At 45.4% G+C, this 19,130-nt stretch overlaps 2 protein-coding genes across 2 annotated transcripts in view; one reads left to right on the top strand and one right to left on the bottom strand.

The window, feature by feature from the left end:
* The window catches only part of LOC138950612 (coagulation factor V-like), a 391,727-nt gene that overhangs the window by 149,344 nt on the left and 223,253 nt on the right, over window positions 1-19,130 (top strand). The gene's annotated exons all lie outside the window — the stretch shown is intronic.
* On the bottom strand, window positions 786-17,231 carry LOC138950591 (signal recognition particle 19 kDa protein-like). Its single transcript, XM_070322296.1, has 5 exons — window positions 17,141-17,231; window positions 15,626-15,701; window positions 12,600-12,671; window positions 4,349-4,460; window positions 786-2,850 (listed from the first exon to the last, which is right to left on the bottom strand). Exons 1-5 carry the CDS (start codon window positions 17,215-17,217, stop codon window positions 2,717-2,719), a joined length of 471 nt encoding a protein of 156 aa, XP_070178397.1. The 5' UTR covers window positions 17,218-17,231; the 3' UTR covers window positions 786-2,716.

Here is a 19,130-nt window from a genome sequence, read left to right as displayed (position 1 = left end):
CTTTGGCTTGCTTACATGGAATTGTATCAAAAATAAGTAAAGAATGTCACTGGATTCTGAGCTATGAATTTAACACGCTAAAGTTCAAGATTACCCGTAAAGGTCATCTGAATTGACATTCTTGTTAGGGAGTGATGTGTTTTATGTCAAAAAAGAATTTTTGACAAACTTTTGAGTTTACAACGATGTAGTTCAAGATGATTGCTTTTTTTTTTTTATGAAGGGAGAATTAAGACAGAAGTGAAATGAACAGAACAATGTTTCTTATGAATTAGTCTTACCATAACCCTTTCTTTCTTTCTTTCTTTCTTTCTTTATTTGGTGTTTAACGTCGTTTTCAACCGTTCAAGGTTATATCGCGACGAGGTGGGGGGGGGAGGGGGGATGGGATAGAGCCACTTGTTAATTGTTTCTTGTTCACAAAAGCACTAATCAAAAAATTGCTCCAGGGGCTTGCAACGTAGTACAATATATGACCTTACTGGGAGAATGCAAGTTTCCAGTACAAAGGACTTAACATTTCTTACATACTGCTTGACTAAAATCTTTACAAACATTGACTATATTCTATACAAGAAACACTTAACAAGGGTAAAAGGAAAAACAGAATCCGTTAGTCGCCTCTTACGACATGGTGGGGAGCATCGGGTAAATTCTTCCCCCTAACCCGCGGGGGGATTTTTCTTATGAGCGTGATGATATCATTCATTAAAATGCACCAGAGTATCAGCAATAGAAACCAGGTACACTAACATTTCCATGTAAAAAGACGTACACAACAGTAATTTCTTCAACTTTCATATTTATTCCATTCCCAATAATAATACCATTTCCGTTCTTTCACTCAATATTAAAAACAAACAAGGTAACAAACAAACGAGTAGCGATGTACCTGAAGAGCCATACCTGGTGTGTGTGTGTGTGTGTGTGTGGGTGTGTGGGTACGGGTGGGTGGGTGTGTTTGTGTGAGTGTGTGTGTACCAATGAAAAACAAAAACCAGCAAACAAGTCATGAACAGCTGACATCATAATCAAATACACCTCAGTCACTAGTAAGCACACGCAAGAACAAAAAACACTACAGTTTAACATGTTACTGTAATGCATTTACAATGCAAAACCACATTTCATTTCAATGTTAAAAGCACTTCACTGTTTCGTTGCTGAAAACAATGATTTAAAATGAAAACCCTGTCAAGAATTTCAAATAGAGACACATATATACGTAGAAATTGTTTGCATGTACAGTATATTATTAAGATGTGCATTTCCAGTTTTCAAGATGTTCAGGTTTTGCTCAACCATTCAAACCTCATGCTTTCACTACTATAATTCAAGCAATAGATCAATGCCTAATTCACATATTTCTTCTTCTTCTTCGTTCGTGGGCTGAAACTCGCACGAGTGGAATTTTACGTGTATGACCGTTTTTACCCCGCCATTAAGGCAGCCATACGCCGCTTTCGGAGGAAGCATGCTGGATATTTTCGTGTTTCTATAACCCACCGAACTCTGACATGGATTACAGGATCTTTTCCGTGCGCACTTGGTCTTGTGCTTGCGTGTACACACGAAGGGGGATAAGCCACTAGCAGGTCTGCACATAAGTTGACCTGGGAGATCGGAAAAATCTCCACACTTAACCCACCAGGCGGCCGCGACCGGGATTCGAACCCTCGACCTTCCGATTAAGAGGCCGACGTCTTACCACCCCGCCACAGCGCCCGTCAATTCACATATAAAAGGTCAGAGTAGTACACAAGACAAGGCGAATTCTCCGATGACACCGAGTTTCTTTTTTGTCAACACAAACATGTGAAGAAATGATGCAATATTGCCTTGCAGACGGGAATATCTAATGTATGAGGTGATAGGTAATGTGCCCTTTACCAGACAGACCTGAAAAAAGGTTCAATTATCTTTTCCTTAAAATCCAATGTTTTAAATACGACAGATATACCCCAATAGCAGATAAACCAATCTTCCATTTTACCAATTCTTTCTTTATTTGGTGTTTAACGTCGTTTTCAACCACGAAGGTTATATCGCGACGGGGGAAGGGGGGAGATGGGATAGAGCCACTTGTCAATTGTTTCTTGTTCACAAAAGCACTAATCAAAAATTTGCTCCAGGGGCTTGCAACGTAGTACAATATATGACCTTACTGGGAGAATGCAAGTTTCCAGTACAAAGGACTTAACATTTCTTACATACTGCTTGACTAAAATCTTTACAAAAATTGACTATATTCTATACAAGAAACACAAGGGTAAAAGGAGAAACAGAATCCGTTAGTCGCCTCTTACGACATGCTGGGGAGCATCGGGTAAATTCTTCTCCCTAACCCGCGGGGGGGCCATTTTACCAAGCTTAAAACAATCATAAGAGAACTATTGGAGAAAAAACCTTGTAATCCTAATCATAGAATGGTGCAGAATCCTAACTATTCCTACCTTTGTTAACGAAAACAAATAAATCCATGAAATTAACTTCAAGGAACGTTGTAATTTCAGAAAAAGAGAAGATTTATTTGTATCATTTGGGCACCCAAACCAACATGATTATCTCCCTTGAGTTAATCAGATTATCCAGAACAAAATGTCAAGGCAATGGCAGAGCTCTGGTCCTTCAATTTCAAATCAAGCTGCAATTCATCCATTCTACTGTATATTTCCTGCCTCAAGATGAGTGTTTGATTGTGGGTTCAGGGTGTTGCCTATCTGCGCCCTTTCTTCTTCTGTGACTTGGAGCCTTGCGACTGCTGCTGGCTGCTCGCTTTGTCGGCCTGTGACTGCGCACGCGACTTCAGTTTGGGGATGGTGTCTCCTAGGTACAACAGGATGGAGTTTTCTGCAACAATTCACACACAAACATGTTAACCTTATGACTTGTTTTCAATCATCTAAAGAAATCTCTGGAAAGTAAAATATTTTGTATTCATGCCAGAAAAATGGAAATGTTTTTTTTTCTTCTGATGAAGATTAGAAATGTTAATTGTAATTCTATCAAGCTGGGTTTAGAATCTAACCCATTCTGTGATTGGTCAGATTACTGGTGTTCAATTCTGATGAACACTGGAAATCTGCTAATTCCTAATTGAACACCTCCTGGCGAGGCGCATTGACACATGGTCATTCACAAGTAGTAAAGACAAAAAGGCCACAAAATTGCTCATGAAAAAAGGGAAAAATAATGTGTGAAAGAATTAAGCCGGAGCAGAGTGGACAGACTTGACCCTTGCAGAAACAAATTTGGTGACATTGAATTACAAAAACATTGACAGGCTTCCATTTGAAATTTCTCAGTTATCATGGACTTCTTCTATGTTCATGGACTCAAACTCCCAGGTTCACTCATGTTTTTGCACGAGTGGATTTGTACGTGTATGACCGTTTTTACCCCGCCATTCAGGCAGCATATGCCAAATCCCAGGGAAGCATGCTGGGTATTTTCATGTTTCTATAACCCACTGAACTCTGACATGAATTACAGGATCTTTTCCGTGCGCACTTGGTCTTGTGTTTGTGTGTACACACAAAGGGGAATAAGTCACTATCAGGTCCGCACATAAGTTGACCTGGGAGATCAAAAAAATCTCCACCTCAACCCACCAGGCGCGGCCGGGATTCGAACCCACGACCTTCCCCTTTGGAGGCCGGCGTCTTACCACCAAGCCATTGCACTCGTCACTCTCATATTTAAAAATTCTCAGTTATCATGGACAATTGATGCCACCCACAGGCCTTATTGAAGCCCTCTGTCGCTTCACTACGTCAGGCTTCAGTTAGGCTTGTGTCGTGCGTCAATCGACCATGATAACTGAGAAGTTTCAAATCAAATGGAAACCTATCAATCCGTAATTTACTTTTACTTTCAATGCCAATATAGTCAAAATGAAAGAAATTACCTTTATGGTGGTACCCCCTCTAAACGTCCCATACACATGTATATACGTATATCAGTTCATACACACCAATTATGCCTGTGGTTAAAAACATAAACACACACACACACACACACACACACACACACACGCACACACACACACACACTCACACACACACACACACACACACACACACTCACACACACACACTCACACACACACACACACACACACACACACAGACACACACACTCACACACACACACACACACACACTTACACACACACACTCACACACATACACACACACACACACACACACAGACACACACTCACACACACACACACACACTCACACACACACACACACACACACAGACACACACACACACACACACACACACACACACACACACACACACACACACACACACACACAGAACATATTGTAAATGTACATACTGCTAGGAAACTCATCTCGCAGGAGAGAACCATCTTCTTTCTTCAGCTGAACACGGATGCGACCACGGAATTTCAAATCTCTTGGGTCGAGTTCACGTGGGTAGGTCTTGTTCTGCAAAGAAGCAGTGAAAACAATACAACTTCCCTTCAGCATGAAATGTGCAGAAACACGGATTCACTAAATTGCAAAACTATGCTACTCAGTACTTGTCATAAAAAACTAAGCAGATGTGTAATAGTGTTTATTCGACATACGTGAGAGAGACCACTTATTACATAACAATATCGTTCAAACCACACATGTGTGTATATCATGTAAATGAGGTCATGTCAAGCAAGTCTTGCAGGGATCTGTTTTTCCACTGCTTATGATGCCAAAGTCACCGAGACAAACGTCATTACAGAAAAAACATTGCGCTCGCTAATTCCCCTCAAAGAATTTTTAGAACTAACACGTCAAGCTACACTTTCCAGAGTGACGGTTTTTTTGCTTTGACGTAAGAGATTGCACAAGGCTATGGAAGAGATCGAGGTTCCAAAAGAAACGTCTTCTCGACTGCGGGATGTTTTGAGTAAAATACACGTAAGTACTGTATGTAGGATAAACAGAATACTACATGGTTTGCTGCATCGTACCAGATTTACACTCGCTGCTTTTTCAAATAGTGAACAGCTTGCTTTCGCTCACAGTTCAATATTTAAAAAAACACTTGTGTAAATCTGGTCAACACAGCAAGCCATGTAGTATTCTCTATATGGGTGCAGACCTTTATGATAAGGCAGTTTATGTTAAACCCAATGACTGTGTACTGCTTACAGACCAACCCAGTTGCCCTTTTCTGTCATTTTTTAAATACAAACTTAAACCACACCTCTTGCTCCCATGTACACAAACTTAGACGTGTATGTGTCTTGTAATGTATTTTAGTTATATGTGCCATTACAATTGAGTTAAGTGTGTGTGCGGGTGTATACATATGTGTGGGTGTTTGTGTGTGAGTGCACTGTAAACATTGAAACTTTTTGCTCACAACCTCAGTGATGGAAGGGCGGTGGTTCTGTGCGACGCTTAGTTTTCGAGATAGGTGTGACTGACGAAGAACAGGACGTCACATTCCAAATAAGCACGACTATGTTGCAGGTGGAAGCCGCTGAGATTGCATTTCTTCGGGAGGTTTCCGCAAAAATAGATATTACACGATTTGCGCGAAACAGTTGAGAAGCAGACGATCTCTGAGATCTCTGTTCGTCTCGTGATAACGTTATTTTGTATGATAACGATTCACTTGCAAACTAAAGTATACAATTTGGTGTGTCAGTGGTAAATGTAAATAGAAATGTGTAATACAGACAAAGCAAACAAATAAACGTGTTTTTCTCGTGAAAATGTTGCGTTGTGCGGGTGTTTGGGTGGCCACGTGATGTACACAAAGCAAAGTGCGGGACGGACTCTGCTCTGTGCTGTAAAACTGCCAAGTTCAAAACACGAGAAAAAAGATTTCGTTACGCGGTCAGCCACGGGGATGTATGTATTTTTCAAATGGTTGTAAAATAAGTCTTGTATTTATCACCGTACTCAGGCCCCGTTCTTTTATTCGTCACACCTAAAACCGTTATTTCTTGTGAGCGACGCAGCATAACAGTAAATAATAAATTTACCTTCATTTCAGACTCCTTTCTTCTACCTCTAAGAGTAAGACTAAGACTAAGACTAAGACTAAGACCCTAAGAGACCCGATTCTCTGATATTTTCAGAGGTTTTACATGTACTTGTAATTCTGCGAGGCTTGAGGTTTAAAATTGTGTTGTTGTTGCTGATCTTGATAAAAGTCAACAAGCCGCTGTGGGTAGGTTTCGCAGAGGCAGCTTGGGTTGAAGATGTTTTCAGTACCCTTCCAGTATGAATCTAATCTGGACTGGACAGTATTGGCTGAGATTACATCGTCCGATAGGCTGTTCCGGTCCTGGAGTGATACGTATACAAGGAACAGTTTTAGCGGCACTTGACCGCATGGTGGCGCTGTTTGTTCTGTAAGTCGCACTAATTTAAAAATTTTAGTAATAAATTTTCATTTGATTAATATACTTACCCAACTCACATATAGCAATTAACCCATAGTTCAGTGCTGATACCGCTGTACGCGTCCCCTTAGCAACAAGGAAGACGCCTCTAAAAAAGAGTGACCGAGACCCGTAAGGGTATCCAGGCCAGCCCGTAAGGGAGGCTGCCTTCCATATGCGCGCGCATATGCCGCCATCTTGTCATTCTACACGAAGCCCAACTCACTACTTTTTTAGACCCCCATACCCCCCACAGCGGGGAGGCGGGAGGGAATAAACCGTGTGAGTTGGGTAAGTATATTAATCAAATGAAAATTTATTACTAAAATTTTTAATTAAATTACATATCTTACCCAACTCACATATAGCAGATTGCTACTATAGGAGGAGGGTACTTACCAACTTAAGACCGCAGGACCTGCCCTGCAGCCACGAGAGCCGGCAAAGCCGCACTGCCATCTTGCCGCCTTGCAGCAATGTCTCTCAAATAAAAATTGATGAACACGTCCTCAGATTTCCAATAAGCCGCCGCCAGGACCTCTGATAGGCGCCCTGAGCGAAGCACGGCCACAGAAGACGCCCAAGCCCTCGCTTCGTGCGTCCTGGCTGACGTAAGAGGAAGCACCGCCCTGACCTCGCCAGACTGGCGTTGCCACCATCCATACGCTTGCTTAATGGTCAGTGAAACCCATTTAGTCAAGGTGACCTTCGAGATATCCTTCGCTCGCACAGTGTTGAGGGATATAAACAATAATTTCTGAGTTTCCGAGCGAATCGGCGAAGACCTAGACAGGTAGCTGCTTAACGCCCTGACAGGACAATTTGACAGATCGGGGTCTCCAGGAGCGAGTATATCGCTCAAGGGTGGAATACGAATGCAAGGCGAAGCCTGACCGGGCTTTTGATTTTTAGCGAGAAAATTAGACGTAAATCTCAAAGAGTAGGAGCCATCCCTCTCCAGGGAAATATCTTTAGCGAGACCAGAAAGTGCGTGCACCTCGCTACCCCTCCTAGCCGTGGCAAGCAAGACCAAAAACAGAGTTTTTCTCGTCAAATTAGGTAAACTAGCCAACCGGAGAGGCTCAAAGTCCTCCGATGCAAGGAAACGGAGAACCACAAACAGATCCCAGGCAGGGAGCTGTGATCTTGAGAGAGCTGCGTCAAGGGCAGCTCCCTTAAGCACGCTTGAAATGACGCCGTCAAGATTGATCTTGCGACCGAGCTGTCTAAGAGTGGAAGAAATCGCAGACCTTCTAACTCGCAGTGAAGAAGGAGAGACCCCCCTACTAGCCAACCAAGAGAGGTGGTTGGCTACCTCCATGGACCTTGGGGAAAGATGTTGAACCTTATTCTCAGAGCACCACTTGGCCCATGCAGCCCAATGAGAAGAGTAAACGGAGCTAGTTGAGTCTCTGTGTGCTTTCTGTACCAGTTTCAAAGTTGTGGCCGAGGCCCCGGCACGACGCAGAGCGATTCTGACAGAATCCAGCCGTGAAGCTGCAACGCTTGCGGATTCTCGTGCGGGACCCCTGACCTGGGCTGTAACAGGTCGCCCCTTCGAACGCCTAGAGGAATGGGTGGGCGCACTGCCAGCCGCAGAAGGTCCGGATACCAGTGCTGGCTGGGCCAAAGAGGAGCAACCAGCACCAGCGCTGGCTTTTCCAGATCCACTTTTCTTACTACCTTCCCTAGCAGGCAAAACGGAGGAAAAGCATACGCCTGCAGATTTGACCAATCCAGATCCAACGCGTTCACCGCCCACGCCAGAGGGTCCGGGAACGGTGAGACGAAAAGGGGAAGCCTGGTGGAGAATCTCGTTGCAAACAGATCTATGCAAGGCTTGTCTACTTGAACCCAAAGGCGGTCCAACGCCTGGTGGGAGAGGGTCCATTCTGAGTGCAGAACCTTGTCCCCCCGACTGAGGGCATCCGCCAAAACATTGAGTGTGCCCTTCAGGTACTTGGCTGAGAGAAGTATGTTGTGCGAGCTGCACCAAACCAACAGACGGCAAGCGCTCTCCGACAGCTTCTGCGAGCGTGTGCCCCCCTGCCGATTTATGTAAGCGGCCACAGTCGTATTGTCCGTGTGGACTTGAACATGACTGCCCCCCAGAAGCGGCAGGAAAGCCTGTAAACCCAGAGACACAGCCTCCAGCTCCAGCACGTTTATGTGCTGTGGAGCTAGGGAGAGATCCCACAGACCTGAGGCTGTCTGATCGGCCAGATGAGCACCCCAGCCTGTCATGGATGCATCTGTAACAAGAATGTTCTCCGGCGCCGGAGGAACGATCGGAACACCCTGAGAGACCCAGGGGAGCAGCCAAACACTTGTAGTGTTGTTGAACCAACTCCCCAGTCCTATGCGAACATTCCAGCCCTGAGAGGCTTGGTCCCACTGCCTCCTCAAAGCCGCCTGAAACGGCCTCTTGTGGACCCTGCCTAGAGGCACAAGGGGAGCCATCGATTCCATCTGCCCCAGTAGGGAGGACAACTCCCGGGCCGTGGACACACTCTTTCCTTTCAACGAGCGAACCAAGTTCTGAAGCTTGTCCACCCTCTTTTGAGAGGGACGGACTAACCACTCCACCGTATCGAAATCCATGCCCAGGTAAGTGAAGCGTTGGGATGGTTCTAACTCTGACTTCCCTAGATTGACTGTAAAGCCCAGCTGAGCCGCCAGGTCGAGAACCCTCGCAGTCTGAGTTCTGCACATGTACTGGTCCTGATGCAGATTCAACCAATCGTCTAAATACGCCCGTAGGCGTACCCCCTCTTGTCTGACAAGGGAGCAAAGCTGGCGAACGACCAGCGTGAAGATCCAGGGGGCCAGGGAAAGCCCGAAGGGGAGTGCCCGAAATTGAAACACTTTCTCGCCCCACAGAAAGCGCAGCCATTTCCTGTCTTGAACATGCATGAGCACATGGAAATATGCGTCGGTGAGATCCACCGACGTGGCCCAATCTCCCGGACGCAGAGCTTCCCTTACAGAGAGAGGAGTCTCCATGACAAACTTGACTACCCGTAGGTATTTGTTCAGGGTGGACAGGTCCAAAACAGGCCTCCATGCCCCTGAGGCTTTGGGCACCACGAACAGCCTGCCGTAAAAGCCGAGGGACTCTCGATCTCGAACTTCCTCTATCGCACCCTTCAGGAGTAGGGAAGCCACCTCCGCATGAACGGCTGACTTGGCTTCCGGGTCCACGGGATATCTGAAAGGCGGAGGTATCCTGGACAGAGGTGCCTTCCCCTCTGCCCAGAGGAGACGGAATCCCGAACGCACTATTCCCAAAATCCACCGGCTGGACACCAGGCGTGTCCAGGCGGCCAAGGCCCTGGAGGGGCCACCCGCCGCCACCACGGCGGGGGTTACTGGGAATAGTGGCTCGGGAGACCCTCATTGGGGGTGAGGCTTGTGCCCCGACCCCCGAGAACCCCCAAAGGAGCCTCTCTTCGGGTAAGGCGCGCCTCGCCCCCTACCCCGAAAAGAGGTGGACTGATTTTGCATCTTGCCCCCCCCCCAGACGAAGAAGGCTGAGCCTTACTCTGGGAGGTAGGCTTGCTCTGAACCTTCTGAAAGCCGTGGTGAGCAATCCTTGCAATAGCCAGATCCCTAGCGTCCTGGGTTTCCTTCTGCAAAGCGTCCAAAGAGGAAGTACCCAGCAGCGACCCTTCCGTAAACGGGGATACCTTAAGTCTGTCAATGGTACCCCTGTCTCGGATCTTTGAACCCGCCAAAAAGGCAGTTCTGCGGGAATGTACAGCATGCCCGTAAAGCCTGGCTGCCAAGCTCAATTGTTCCTGAGAGACCTTGGCAAGCGTCGCCAACAGAGTTGTCACATCCTCCTGGGAGGCGTCGTAACGGAACTCAAACGGGTCTAACGATGAAGCGATAGACCTAGACAAAGAGCGTTGGAGAGAACTAGAGACGGAACCCAACTCGAGCAGAGATCTACCCGTCTCCTCCAAAGCCTGAAGAGCAGACTCCGTGTAAGGGACTGATCTATCCCTGGCATACCCGTCCTCCCGCAGAGAAAGCAGTTCCGGAGTCACCGGTAGAACTGATCTCGGCAAAGCGAAAGAGTCAAGTAGAGCGACGGGACGAACCGACAGTTTAGAGCTCTTTGAGAGCGCAGAACAAGGAACGTGTTGACCCGCTTTAGCCAACCAGGGGCCCACCACCTCCGGCGCCTCCCCATGCTGTGACAACAGCGGAAAGGCATCGGACATAGCTCGACCTTTCGCAAAAACCTTCGACATCTCGACCGCCACAGAGGGGGACTCCCGGAATCGGAACGAACTTTTCGGTTCCTTAGCACTCCTGAAATCCCCTAAGGCAGAAGGAGGATGGACAAACTGAGATTTGTTCACCGCCACCTCCTCCTCGAGATATTTCGAAGCCACTCCAGCCGCCAGAGCCACCGCATCTGGCAGCTGCCGTGGCAAAAAGAATCCAGCACCTTCAGCCTGAGAGGCGGCACCGTCATCCAGGTAGCCTTCGTGCCCTTCCGTGCACTCCGGAGACTGGTCCCCGTACTGACTAACAGAGTCAAGTCCAGAGCCAGCCATACTACCACCAACTTCCTGCCCCCTGGGCGGAAGCAGATGCCCTTCAACCTGACTACGGCCAGGAAGAATAGGAACATCTGTTCGCTTGTCAGGGCTCTTCACACCCACTGACACCCCGACTAAGCGGTGGATATCAGCCGATGTTTCAGAACTTTCACCTGGGATGAGACCCGAGGCTACTCCCTCAAGACAACGCTCACGTGGAGTGCACATACCTTGTGAAGAAGAACGGACACCGGCCGGAGACCCCACGGGAGCCTGAGAGATCCCATCCTGAGACGCATGCACGTCCGCCCTCGTAACAGTAGCAGAGGGAGGCAAACGCACACTGGCCAGCGACGACGTACCACCGACCCCTGCCGGCAGCGCACGTATCTCCGCCTTAGTTGACGAAACTTCAGCCGCTAAGGCCGAAACCTGAGAGCTTAATGTCAAAAGCAAAGAAGCAAAATCCGCAGATGCAAGCCCAGAACCTACAGGCGAGACATCCCCTACAACATGCTTAACCCCGAGCAAGGGCTTCTCCGTAGGTTTAGCAGACGAACCGGAAACTCCGGGCACGCCAACAACAACATCACTACATTTTTTGGATTCTGAACCCGAAAGAGACACGGGCGTATCGCCGTGCGTTTTAGAACTTCTAGAACTTCTAGAGCTTTTCTTAACAGGAGAGGGCGAAGCAGCTACATGTTTAGATGTTGACCTCTTCCCGTCCGCATTGTCGGCCATGATGAAAACAACTCACAAACAAATTTGGAAAAAATTTTGTAAGTCCGAAAACAAGCCAACAATGCCGCCAAAATTCAGGTAAAAAAATGGAAAGATCTCACCTCAACAGCAAATGCGAAGTCCGGTGACAAGAAGACACCAAGGGGAACACAAACCAGGTCTGGAAGACCAAGCAAGTAGGCTGAAAACACAGCCGGAGCGTACCAAACACGACCAGCTCCACTGAGCGCTGAGAGTAGAATGACAAGATGGCGGCATATGCGCGCGCATATGGAAGGCAGCCTCCCTTACGGGCTGGCCTGGATACCCTTACGGGTCTCGGTCACTCTTTTTTAGAGGCGTCTTCCTTGTTGCTAAGGGGACGCGTACAGCGGTATCAGCACTGAACTATGGGTTAATTGCTATATGTGAGTTGGGTAAGATATGTAATTTAATGCCATTCACGAAACCCTGTTTCGACCCGCCAAAGTTTGGATGGCTGTGTCCGCATCTCATCTGATGCAATCGGTCGCCTCACTGACCGTGATTATCTCATCTAGTAGGAAGCGTCGAGTGGTGGTGATTTACTTTGATAAGGGTGTTTGTGCGCATGCGAACAGAGCAAAAAGCGAGGTAACAACCTCATTATCTAAAGGGGCTCAATAATGGTCTCATGTATATAAGTTAAAATTGGACATTACACCCCAGTAGCTAAAAATGTGTTTGCCGCTGACACCCCTTCAAATGTCTCATTACTTGTGAATAGCACAGCTGGACTACTCTCTCTCAGAAGTAGGCTCTCCGAACTCCCTGATTTGGCAAAGTTCTTGAAGAGATTTTGGCAACTAGCTCGTGTGTCATTCTGTGTGCTTTGTTTAAATGGAAGTTCCACTGTGTGGAACAAAACCAGAGTTTACCTCCACTCCCAGCACCAAGTTGGCTGAGGCACACACGTCCCTGATCTCTGTGTACGTTGGGTTGTCAACTGCCTGCAACATCACAACAAACAAATAATTTGCATTTTTAAATAACTAAACCAGACATGGGAACCCCTGTTTTGCACTTGGAGTATTCTCAAGCAAACTCGGTGTATTTTCAGAAAAATGAGCGTATTCTACACAGCATTTGAACATCCATGATTCAAACTTATTTAGGCCACACAAAAAAAGTTCTATGTTTCTGGTCACTCGACCCTACCTAGTTTTTTTTAATTTTTAAGCCTCCAAGCTGAAATGCAATACAGTAGTACCTGCCATATCCGGTCACCCATTAGTCATTGCAAAGGTGACCGCAAATATCAGGTGGCCGTTCATTACAGGCCCCCTCCTCCTCCAAAAAAACCCAAAAAACACGATCAAGTTTTCATGAAGAAAAGAAAGCGATCATCCACGAGCCGCCGATTCATTGTCTCTGTTAGTTTTGCTTTCGTTTATACATCTTAATTATTTGCGTGTTTAACTCGATCGTCTTGGCTAAGCTATTGTTTCGTATGTTTCTATGTGTGTTGTTTGGATTATTATATATGTATTTGAGTGTCAGATAAACAAGTGTTTCAAACTCACATCAGCTGTGATCGATCCGGAAGTGACTGCCGTAAATGTACATGTATGCGCATGTCTGTATTTACAGTTTGCGCATGCGTAAGTATTCATGTCGTCTGCTCGTGCTGTGCCGTCTGTGCACACAACACACACACACACACACACACACACACACCACAGGCGCTCGCCCGCGAAAGTGACAAGTGGCCGTTAAGTGGCCGCTCCTGTCGAGTAAGAGGGGCACCTTAGGGCAAAAATCAGTGACCGTTGACCGCGTCAGACAGGTTAACGGCCATTAAGAGTCAATTATAGAAGGAAAACTCATTAGTCATGGGAAAGCTGGCCGCTCCGGGTAGGTTCACGCCCACGAAAGGGCCGGAAATGGAAGGGACTACTGTACCAAAGTCCGGCCTTCGTCGAAGATTGCTGGGCCAAATTTTCAATCAATTTGATTGAAAAATGAGGGTGTGACAGTGCCGCCTCAACTTTTACAAAAAGCCGGATATGACGTCATCAAAGGTATTTATCGAAAAAAAGAAAAAACCGTCCGGGGATATCATTCCCCGGAACTCTCATGTCAAATTTCATAAAGATCAGTCCAGTAGTTTAGTCTGAATCGCTCTACACACACACACAGACAGACAGACACACACATACACCACGACCCTCGTCTCGATTCCCCCCTCTATGTTAAAACATTTAGTCAAAACTTGACTAAATGTAAAAAGCGTCAAAACGAAAGTAACAGACGGCAGACGACACAAGGGGGATAACCCTGCATCCCTTTTGTCTCATTTGTTTTGTAATGTGTTGTCTTTCTCTTTGTATAGTAAGTCCAGTCTCTTTGTGTCACTGTATTTTCTCCCCCCCCCCCCCCTTTATGAGTGTGTATTACTTTTAGTCTGTATGCCTGTGCCCTTGACATCATCTCTCCCCTTTCATCCATTTCCGTTCCTAGAGTTCCTTCCCCTTTTTGCGTGTTTCCCCTCCATTTTCTTTCAAACCCTGTTCGTTCTGTGTTGCGTCTGCTTTTTGTTGTCTTTTGTGTTCTTTTCCTGATGAAGCTTCCAGAAGCGAAAATTCGTAATCGTCTTGTGTCGTCTTTGTATCGGTGAGTACAGTAATCCTTTGTTTTTTCACTGTATAGTTATTTTCTACCCTGACCAAAAAAACAAAATCCCTACCTACCTACCCTATTTTTGGTAGCCATGTTACCAGAAACATACAACTTTTTTTTTGTGGCCTTAACACTCCTCTGTTGCACCGTTTACCTTCACCGGATCACGCTTTGGACTACACAGTCCGGATGATGTTGGTCGTGTATGACCCTTACTTTCCTGAAAAGGATTCAGCATAAAAAGTATGGGTCGTAGATGACCCACGCCATCCGAATCGGAATTAACGTTTTGCCGCCTCTTTGCAGAGTATGGGTCGTACACGAAAAGTAATCCAGGAATTTGTTCTGATATTTTTTTCCACTGACGGTACTGCTCGTATTCTAGACAATAATGCGTACAAAATACGCCGAAATGGTATGGGATCCCAGGTCTGTTAAACCATTTAATAAAATAAGTAAAGTCTGACATCTAATTAGTAATTACTCACACACACACTTAACGTCAAACGGTCAAGGCAAACAAGAACCAAACAAACCACACAAGAAACTTCCATTCTTAGACTTTATTTTCTCAAATTTATAAAATTGAAGGTCATAAAAGGGGGGGCTCTTCTTCTTCCGTAGAGGACTGGGTTCTTGCGAACGTCTCAGAGTCCTGGGGTTGAGTCACTGTTACCGAGAGTGGCTAGCTCCGGCAAACAGGGAGATTAAAAAGGTGGGGAGGTTAAAACTATGTACAGGGGAGAGTGCGTTCAAGGGGCTCTCATGGCCGACTGCAGGAGACTGCCGCCGAGACGGGAGCGAAACGACTCCAGGGAGGGGGCCGACGATACCAGTGTTGGCAACTTATTCCATTCGGAGATTGTGCGGGGGAAAAATAAGTTTGAAAGGGCTGGGTGGAGGGCGTACTCCTGGTGCAGTCGGCCAGCTCAGAGGGAGAAGTGTACACCGCTGCGGCGATGGCTACTAGTGAGTTTTTGATTTTGTACAACATCACTAGTCGCATGTTTTGGCGGCGGGTCTCCAGGCTGTCCCAGTTGAGTTTGTTGAGCATAGTGGTAACGGAGCCAGGGTTCCTGTCTGTGTAGTTGTTGAACACATACCTAGCTGCTCGTCGCTGGACCTTTTCAAGTGGAGCCTTTTTCTGTTCAAGGTGGGGGTCCCATACTGTTGCAGCATACTCCAGGGTGGGCCTGACCATTGTGGTGTAGCTTGAGGTCTTCGCCTTTTCCACTACAGTATATGACTATGAAAAGTATTATAATTGATATGAAGTGAAACTCACCTTCTCTTTTGGTATCCTTCTCCCTTCTTTAACTGTCTTCCGACTGTTAATGTAGGCGGGATATATACAGATCCATCTGAAACATTTATGAAAGGAAACATTCATGAAAGCCTTATTTCATAGTTCCAGTTCTTCCACACAAATTTATCACAATTAATCAAGCATTGAGCATTAACAGGGCTAACACCCCAAAAAAGTGAAAAACCTGAAAGGCCAGGGTCCATAGCATACACTGATACAGTGACATTCGAACTCCAACGAGTCCAAGTTGAAAATCAAAATGTTCAATAATAATATAATAATTAACAAATGAAAAGACTGGAATTTCTCGTGGTTGCGGAACTGCAGATAGAAAATGATGGAAGACCTTTGTTATCTATACATATAAATAAAAGAGAGTGTCTGTCTGTCTGTGTGTGTGCGTGTGTGTCTGTCTGTCTGTGGTCGCCATAGCTCAGAGAAGGAAAAAGATAAGCACAAGATATTGTGCATGTATACTGCCCTGGAGCCACAGATACATGTGCACCTGGGTTTTAGTTTCTCAAGAAATTGTTTCCTTCTTCGGATAATGACCCTCCCCATTCATGAATACAGCCTATAATAGTGCAAGGGAGGTAAGTCATGCTTTGTTACCCATAGAAGACAGGTAACTCTTATCATACCAGCATGCCGTGTCATTCTCATTTCCCCCAAACGTTTGATTTGGATTCCTAGTTTGGGTGATTTTTGATGCAGTGTGATGCATGTGTCGCTTGCTCAAACGCTTTCTATTTAAAGTGAGTGTTGTCGTTGTCAACTTGTGGACCACTGCCCTTAGACTTGAAAGATCCACTGTGAACGCAGCCATAGTCGATCATCAGTCTCGGAAAAGTGCAAGGTATCGTTGAACGTTCTGTTCGGAGCGCGCTTTCAGAGGGCTGCTATCGATCTTGAAGAACGTTTCTGAAAGTTGCACATGAGTGCGCTCCTCAAAGACTTTCAGTTTGGTTTGTAGGTTGTCAAAAGAGTTGAATGTTCCGCCAACACTAATCGTTTCTTCCTCCACCTCAAAATATGGCGCCAAGTGTGCCAACACGAGGCTAAAACTAAACTGCCGAGTGATTCCGAACGATTACGAGCGGAGATGACGTCAGTAACGTGGATATAGCATGGGGACTAGAGGCACGGATCCGTGGATATAGCCACAACCTAATCCTTATTTTTAAGTAGAGTAGAGATAATAGGTGTCCGTTCATGGTAGGTGTTCTCACATCAGAGGGGTTTCACATCGCAGGTACCACTGTAACTCAATAACTTGCAAGTCTGAAGGTATGACTGACACAAGTGACAGTGACACGGCACTGGCAAGTGAACATGTACACATAGTGCATGCTACTTAGAACTTCTAAACAAATGCTGTGCCATCTGGCACGACGATTATGCTGAATCACAGAGCAGGGGCAACACAGCGCCTTCAGTTTGATCATTCTTGCTAGTTATACAATACAACAACGATTGAAACACACTATTCTTCACCTTTCACGATCCTCGTGGGTAAAGTTAGGGTTCCAAGGGCGTGCTTGCTGTGGTACTGGCTGTGCTTGCTGCGCCATGTTGGACTTGTTATCTCCCTTGTCTTATTGGTGCGTCTATTTACCGTATCAAAGTAGAATATGCCAACGTTGATCAAAATGTAAAGATATACTTTTTGTGTATATGAATGCGCGCGCAGGCTTGTGTGGTTAAGGTCTCAAAACATTACCAGCCCTTCTTGTTGAATCTGGGATATTTGATTTTGCTTATCAAACAAGATCTCTCAACGCTGAGTTGGAGAGAAGCTTCATAATTGTCACCGAGTCAAGTCAGTGTTACCCTGGGCCATCTCTTTCTCTCTTTCTCACTCACCCCACCCACCCCCACATAAAAAACACCCACTTATAATTGTGGATATGATTTAAAGATGGAATTTTATAACCAAAGAGCTGTCTCAGTTAGGCCTAAAAAAAAAAAGATGTGGTTACGGTACTCCGACCTACCCTATTTTTAGGGGCCGACCCTATCACTTTTTATTACATTTGTCACAAAAAAAACCCAAAAAACCCCAAGAAAACGAGTGCAGAAAACGCAATGAAAGCGAAAGCGCCCAAGTCGCACACTTATTTCCCTGTCAAGTAGGTTTAATTTGTACACATTAAAAAAAAAAGTTTACAAAAAAAAAAGTGATTGCCTACCTTCCTACCCTATTTTTCTTGGCTATGTTACCGCAACCACATCTTTTTTTTTTGGCCTTGCAAACCCCCTTTTTAAATATTTATGTGGTTTTGTGTAAATGGGCAAAACGACAAAAAAAGGGGGGGGGGGGGGGGGGGGGGAATTTGACTAAAGACTACGCGACCTGAAACTAAAGCATGTACAGAAAATATTTTTGTTGTTTTAGTATCTTTACAGTATTTTGTCACGTTGCACCAAGTTTTAAGTCATAAAAGTAAAAACATTAGTGAGTTATGATGCATTTAAGCTGTTACTTTCGGTTTCCGCTCTTTTAATGACGTCACAACCAGTTCTCGTTTCATGGCGGTGTAACGATTACGTCATCTTTCCCCTGTGGTCATATTTTGCATGCCCAAAACTATAACACCACTCCCGCTGTGGTCAGCTTTCACATTTCACTCGACACCTTGCTTGTGGGCAGACAGACTAGCTTTTTTTTGCGCGCGTGCCTGTGTGTGTGTGTGTGTGTGTGGGGTGGGGGGTAATATATATGATGACAGCTTTAAATATAAAGTAAACAATACAGATCTGTGCTCTACATGCTTAAAAAACCACTAAATAAAAAACCCAATGCGTTTGAAAAGATCAACAAACTCAAGAGGCTGTATCTCAAAGTTAAATAAAATAGTGATGTCTTTGGCTGTTGTGAACGTATTTGTTAATTTAATCCGAGTTCACCTAAGTACTGAAAAAACTGCTTTACTACTTCTCAGTTAGTCATGTGAAAGATCCGAGATTTGTCCGTGTCCTTGGACAAGTTTTTCAATCATAAGAAAGATCTCAATTTCACCAAATCCGGACACTATAGTCAGTAAAATAGCAATTTAACTGTAAATGGCAAACGTAGTTGTCTCTTAAAACGCAAGCAGCTCCATGAGTGCTCGAAAAACAAGTTCAAGACATGTTACCAGTGTGACACGAGAACTGAATTACTCCCACGAGCTTTTTACTCCGGAGTAAAATTTCGTACGAAAATGTTACTCCCTTTACGAAAAAAGTACTCACCCATTACACGAGAAAATTACTCCCCACGACAGATGAGTTCCGAGTAAACATTTCGTACAAAAATGTTACTCCCCTGACGAATAAAAAACGAATAAATTACTTCACCCTAGCGCGACAAACTGTATTCTTTCAATGAACATAAGAAGTAACAAAAAAGTCTTGATTTGTTTTTAACATAAAAGGGATACTTTTATCTTGTGTAGTCTACTTGACAACACGTAAACTTGTAATCTCTCGTTTAAAGTGTGTC

The sequence above is a fragment of the Littorina saxatilis genome, linkage group LG16 (genome assembly GCF_037325665.1).
Source record: "Littorina saxatilis isolate snail1 linkage group LG16, US_GU_Lsax_2.0, whole genome shotgun sequence".
Classification (NCBI taxonomy): domain Eukaryota; kingdom Metazoa; phylum Mollusca; class Gastropoda; order Littorinimorpha; family Littorinidae; genus Littorina; species Littorina saxatilis.
The sequence above is the reverse complement of the archived record's forward strand: the minus strand, read 5'-3'. Positions and strand labels throughout refer to the sequence as shown.

Coding starts and splice junctions, on each gene's coding strand:
- LOC138950591 (XM_070322296.1), bottom strand. CDS start 17,217: ATGGCGCAGCAAGCACAGCCAGTACCACAGCAAGCACGCCCTTGGAAC. Junction 15,702..17,140: donor ACCCACGAGGATCGTGAAAG/GTGAAGAATAGT, acceptor TAAATGTTTCAG/ATGGATCTGTATATATCCCG. Junction 4,461..12,599: donor ACTTGGTGCTGGGAGTGGAG/GTAAACTCTGGT, acceptor GCTTCTTTGCAG/AACAAGACCTACCCACGTGA.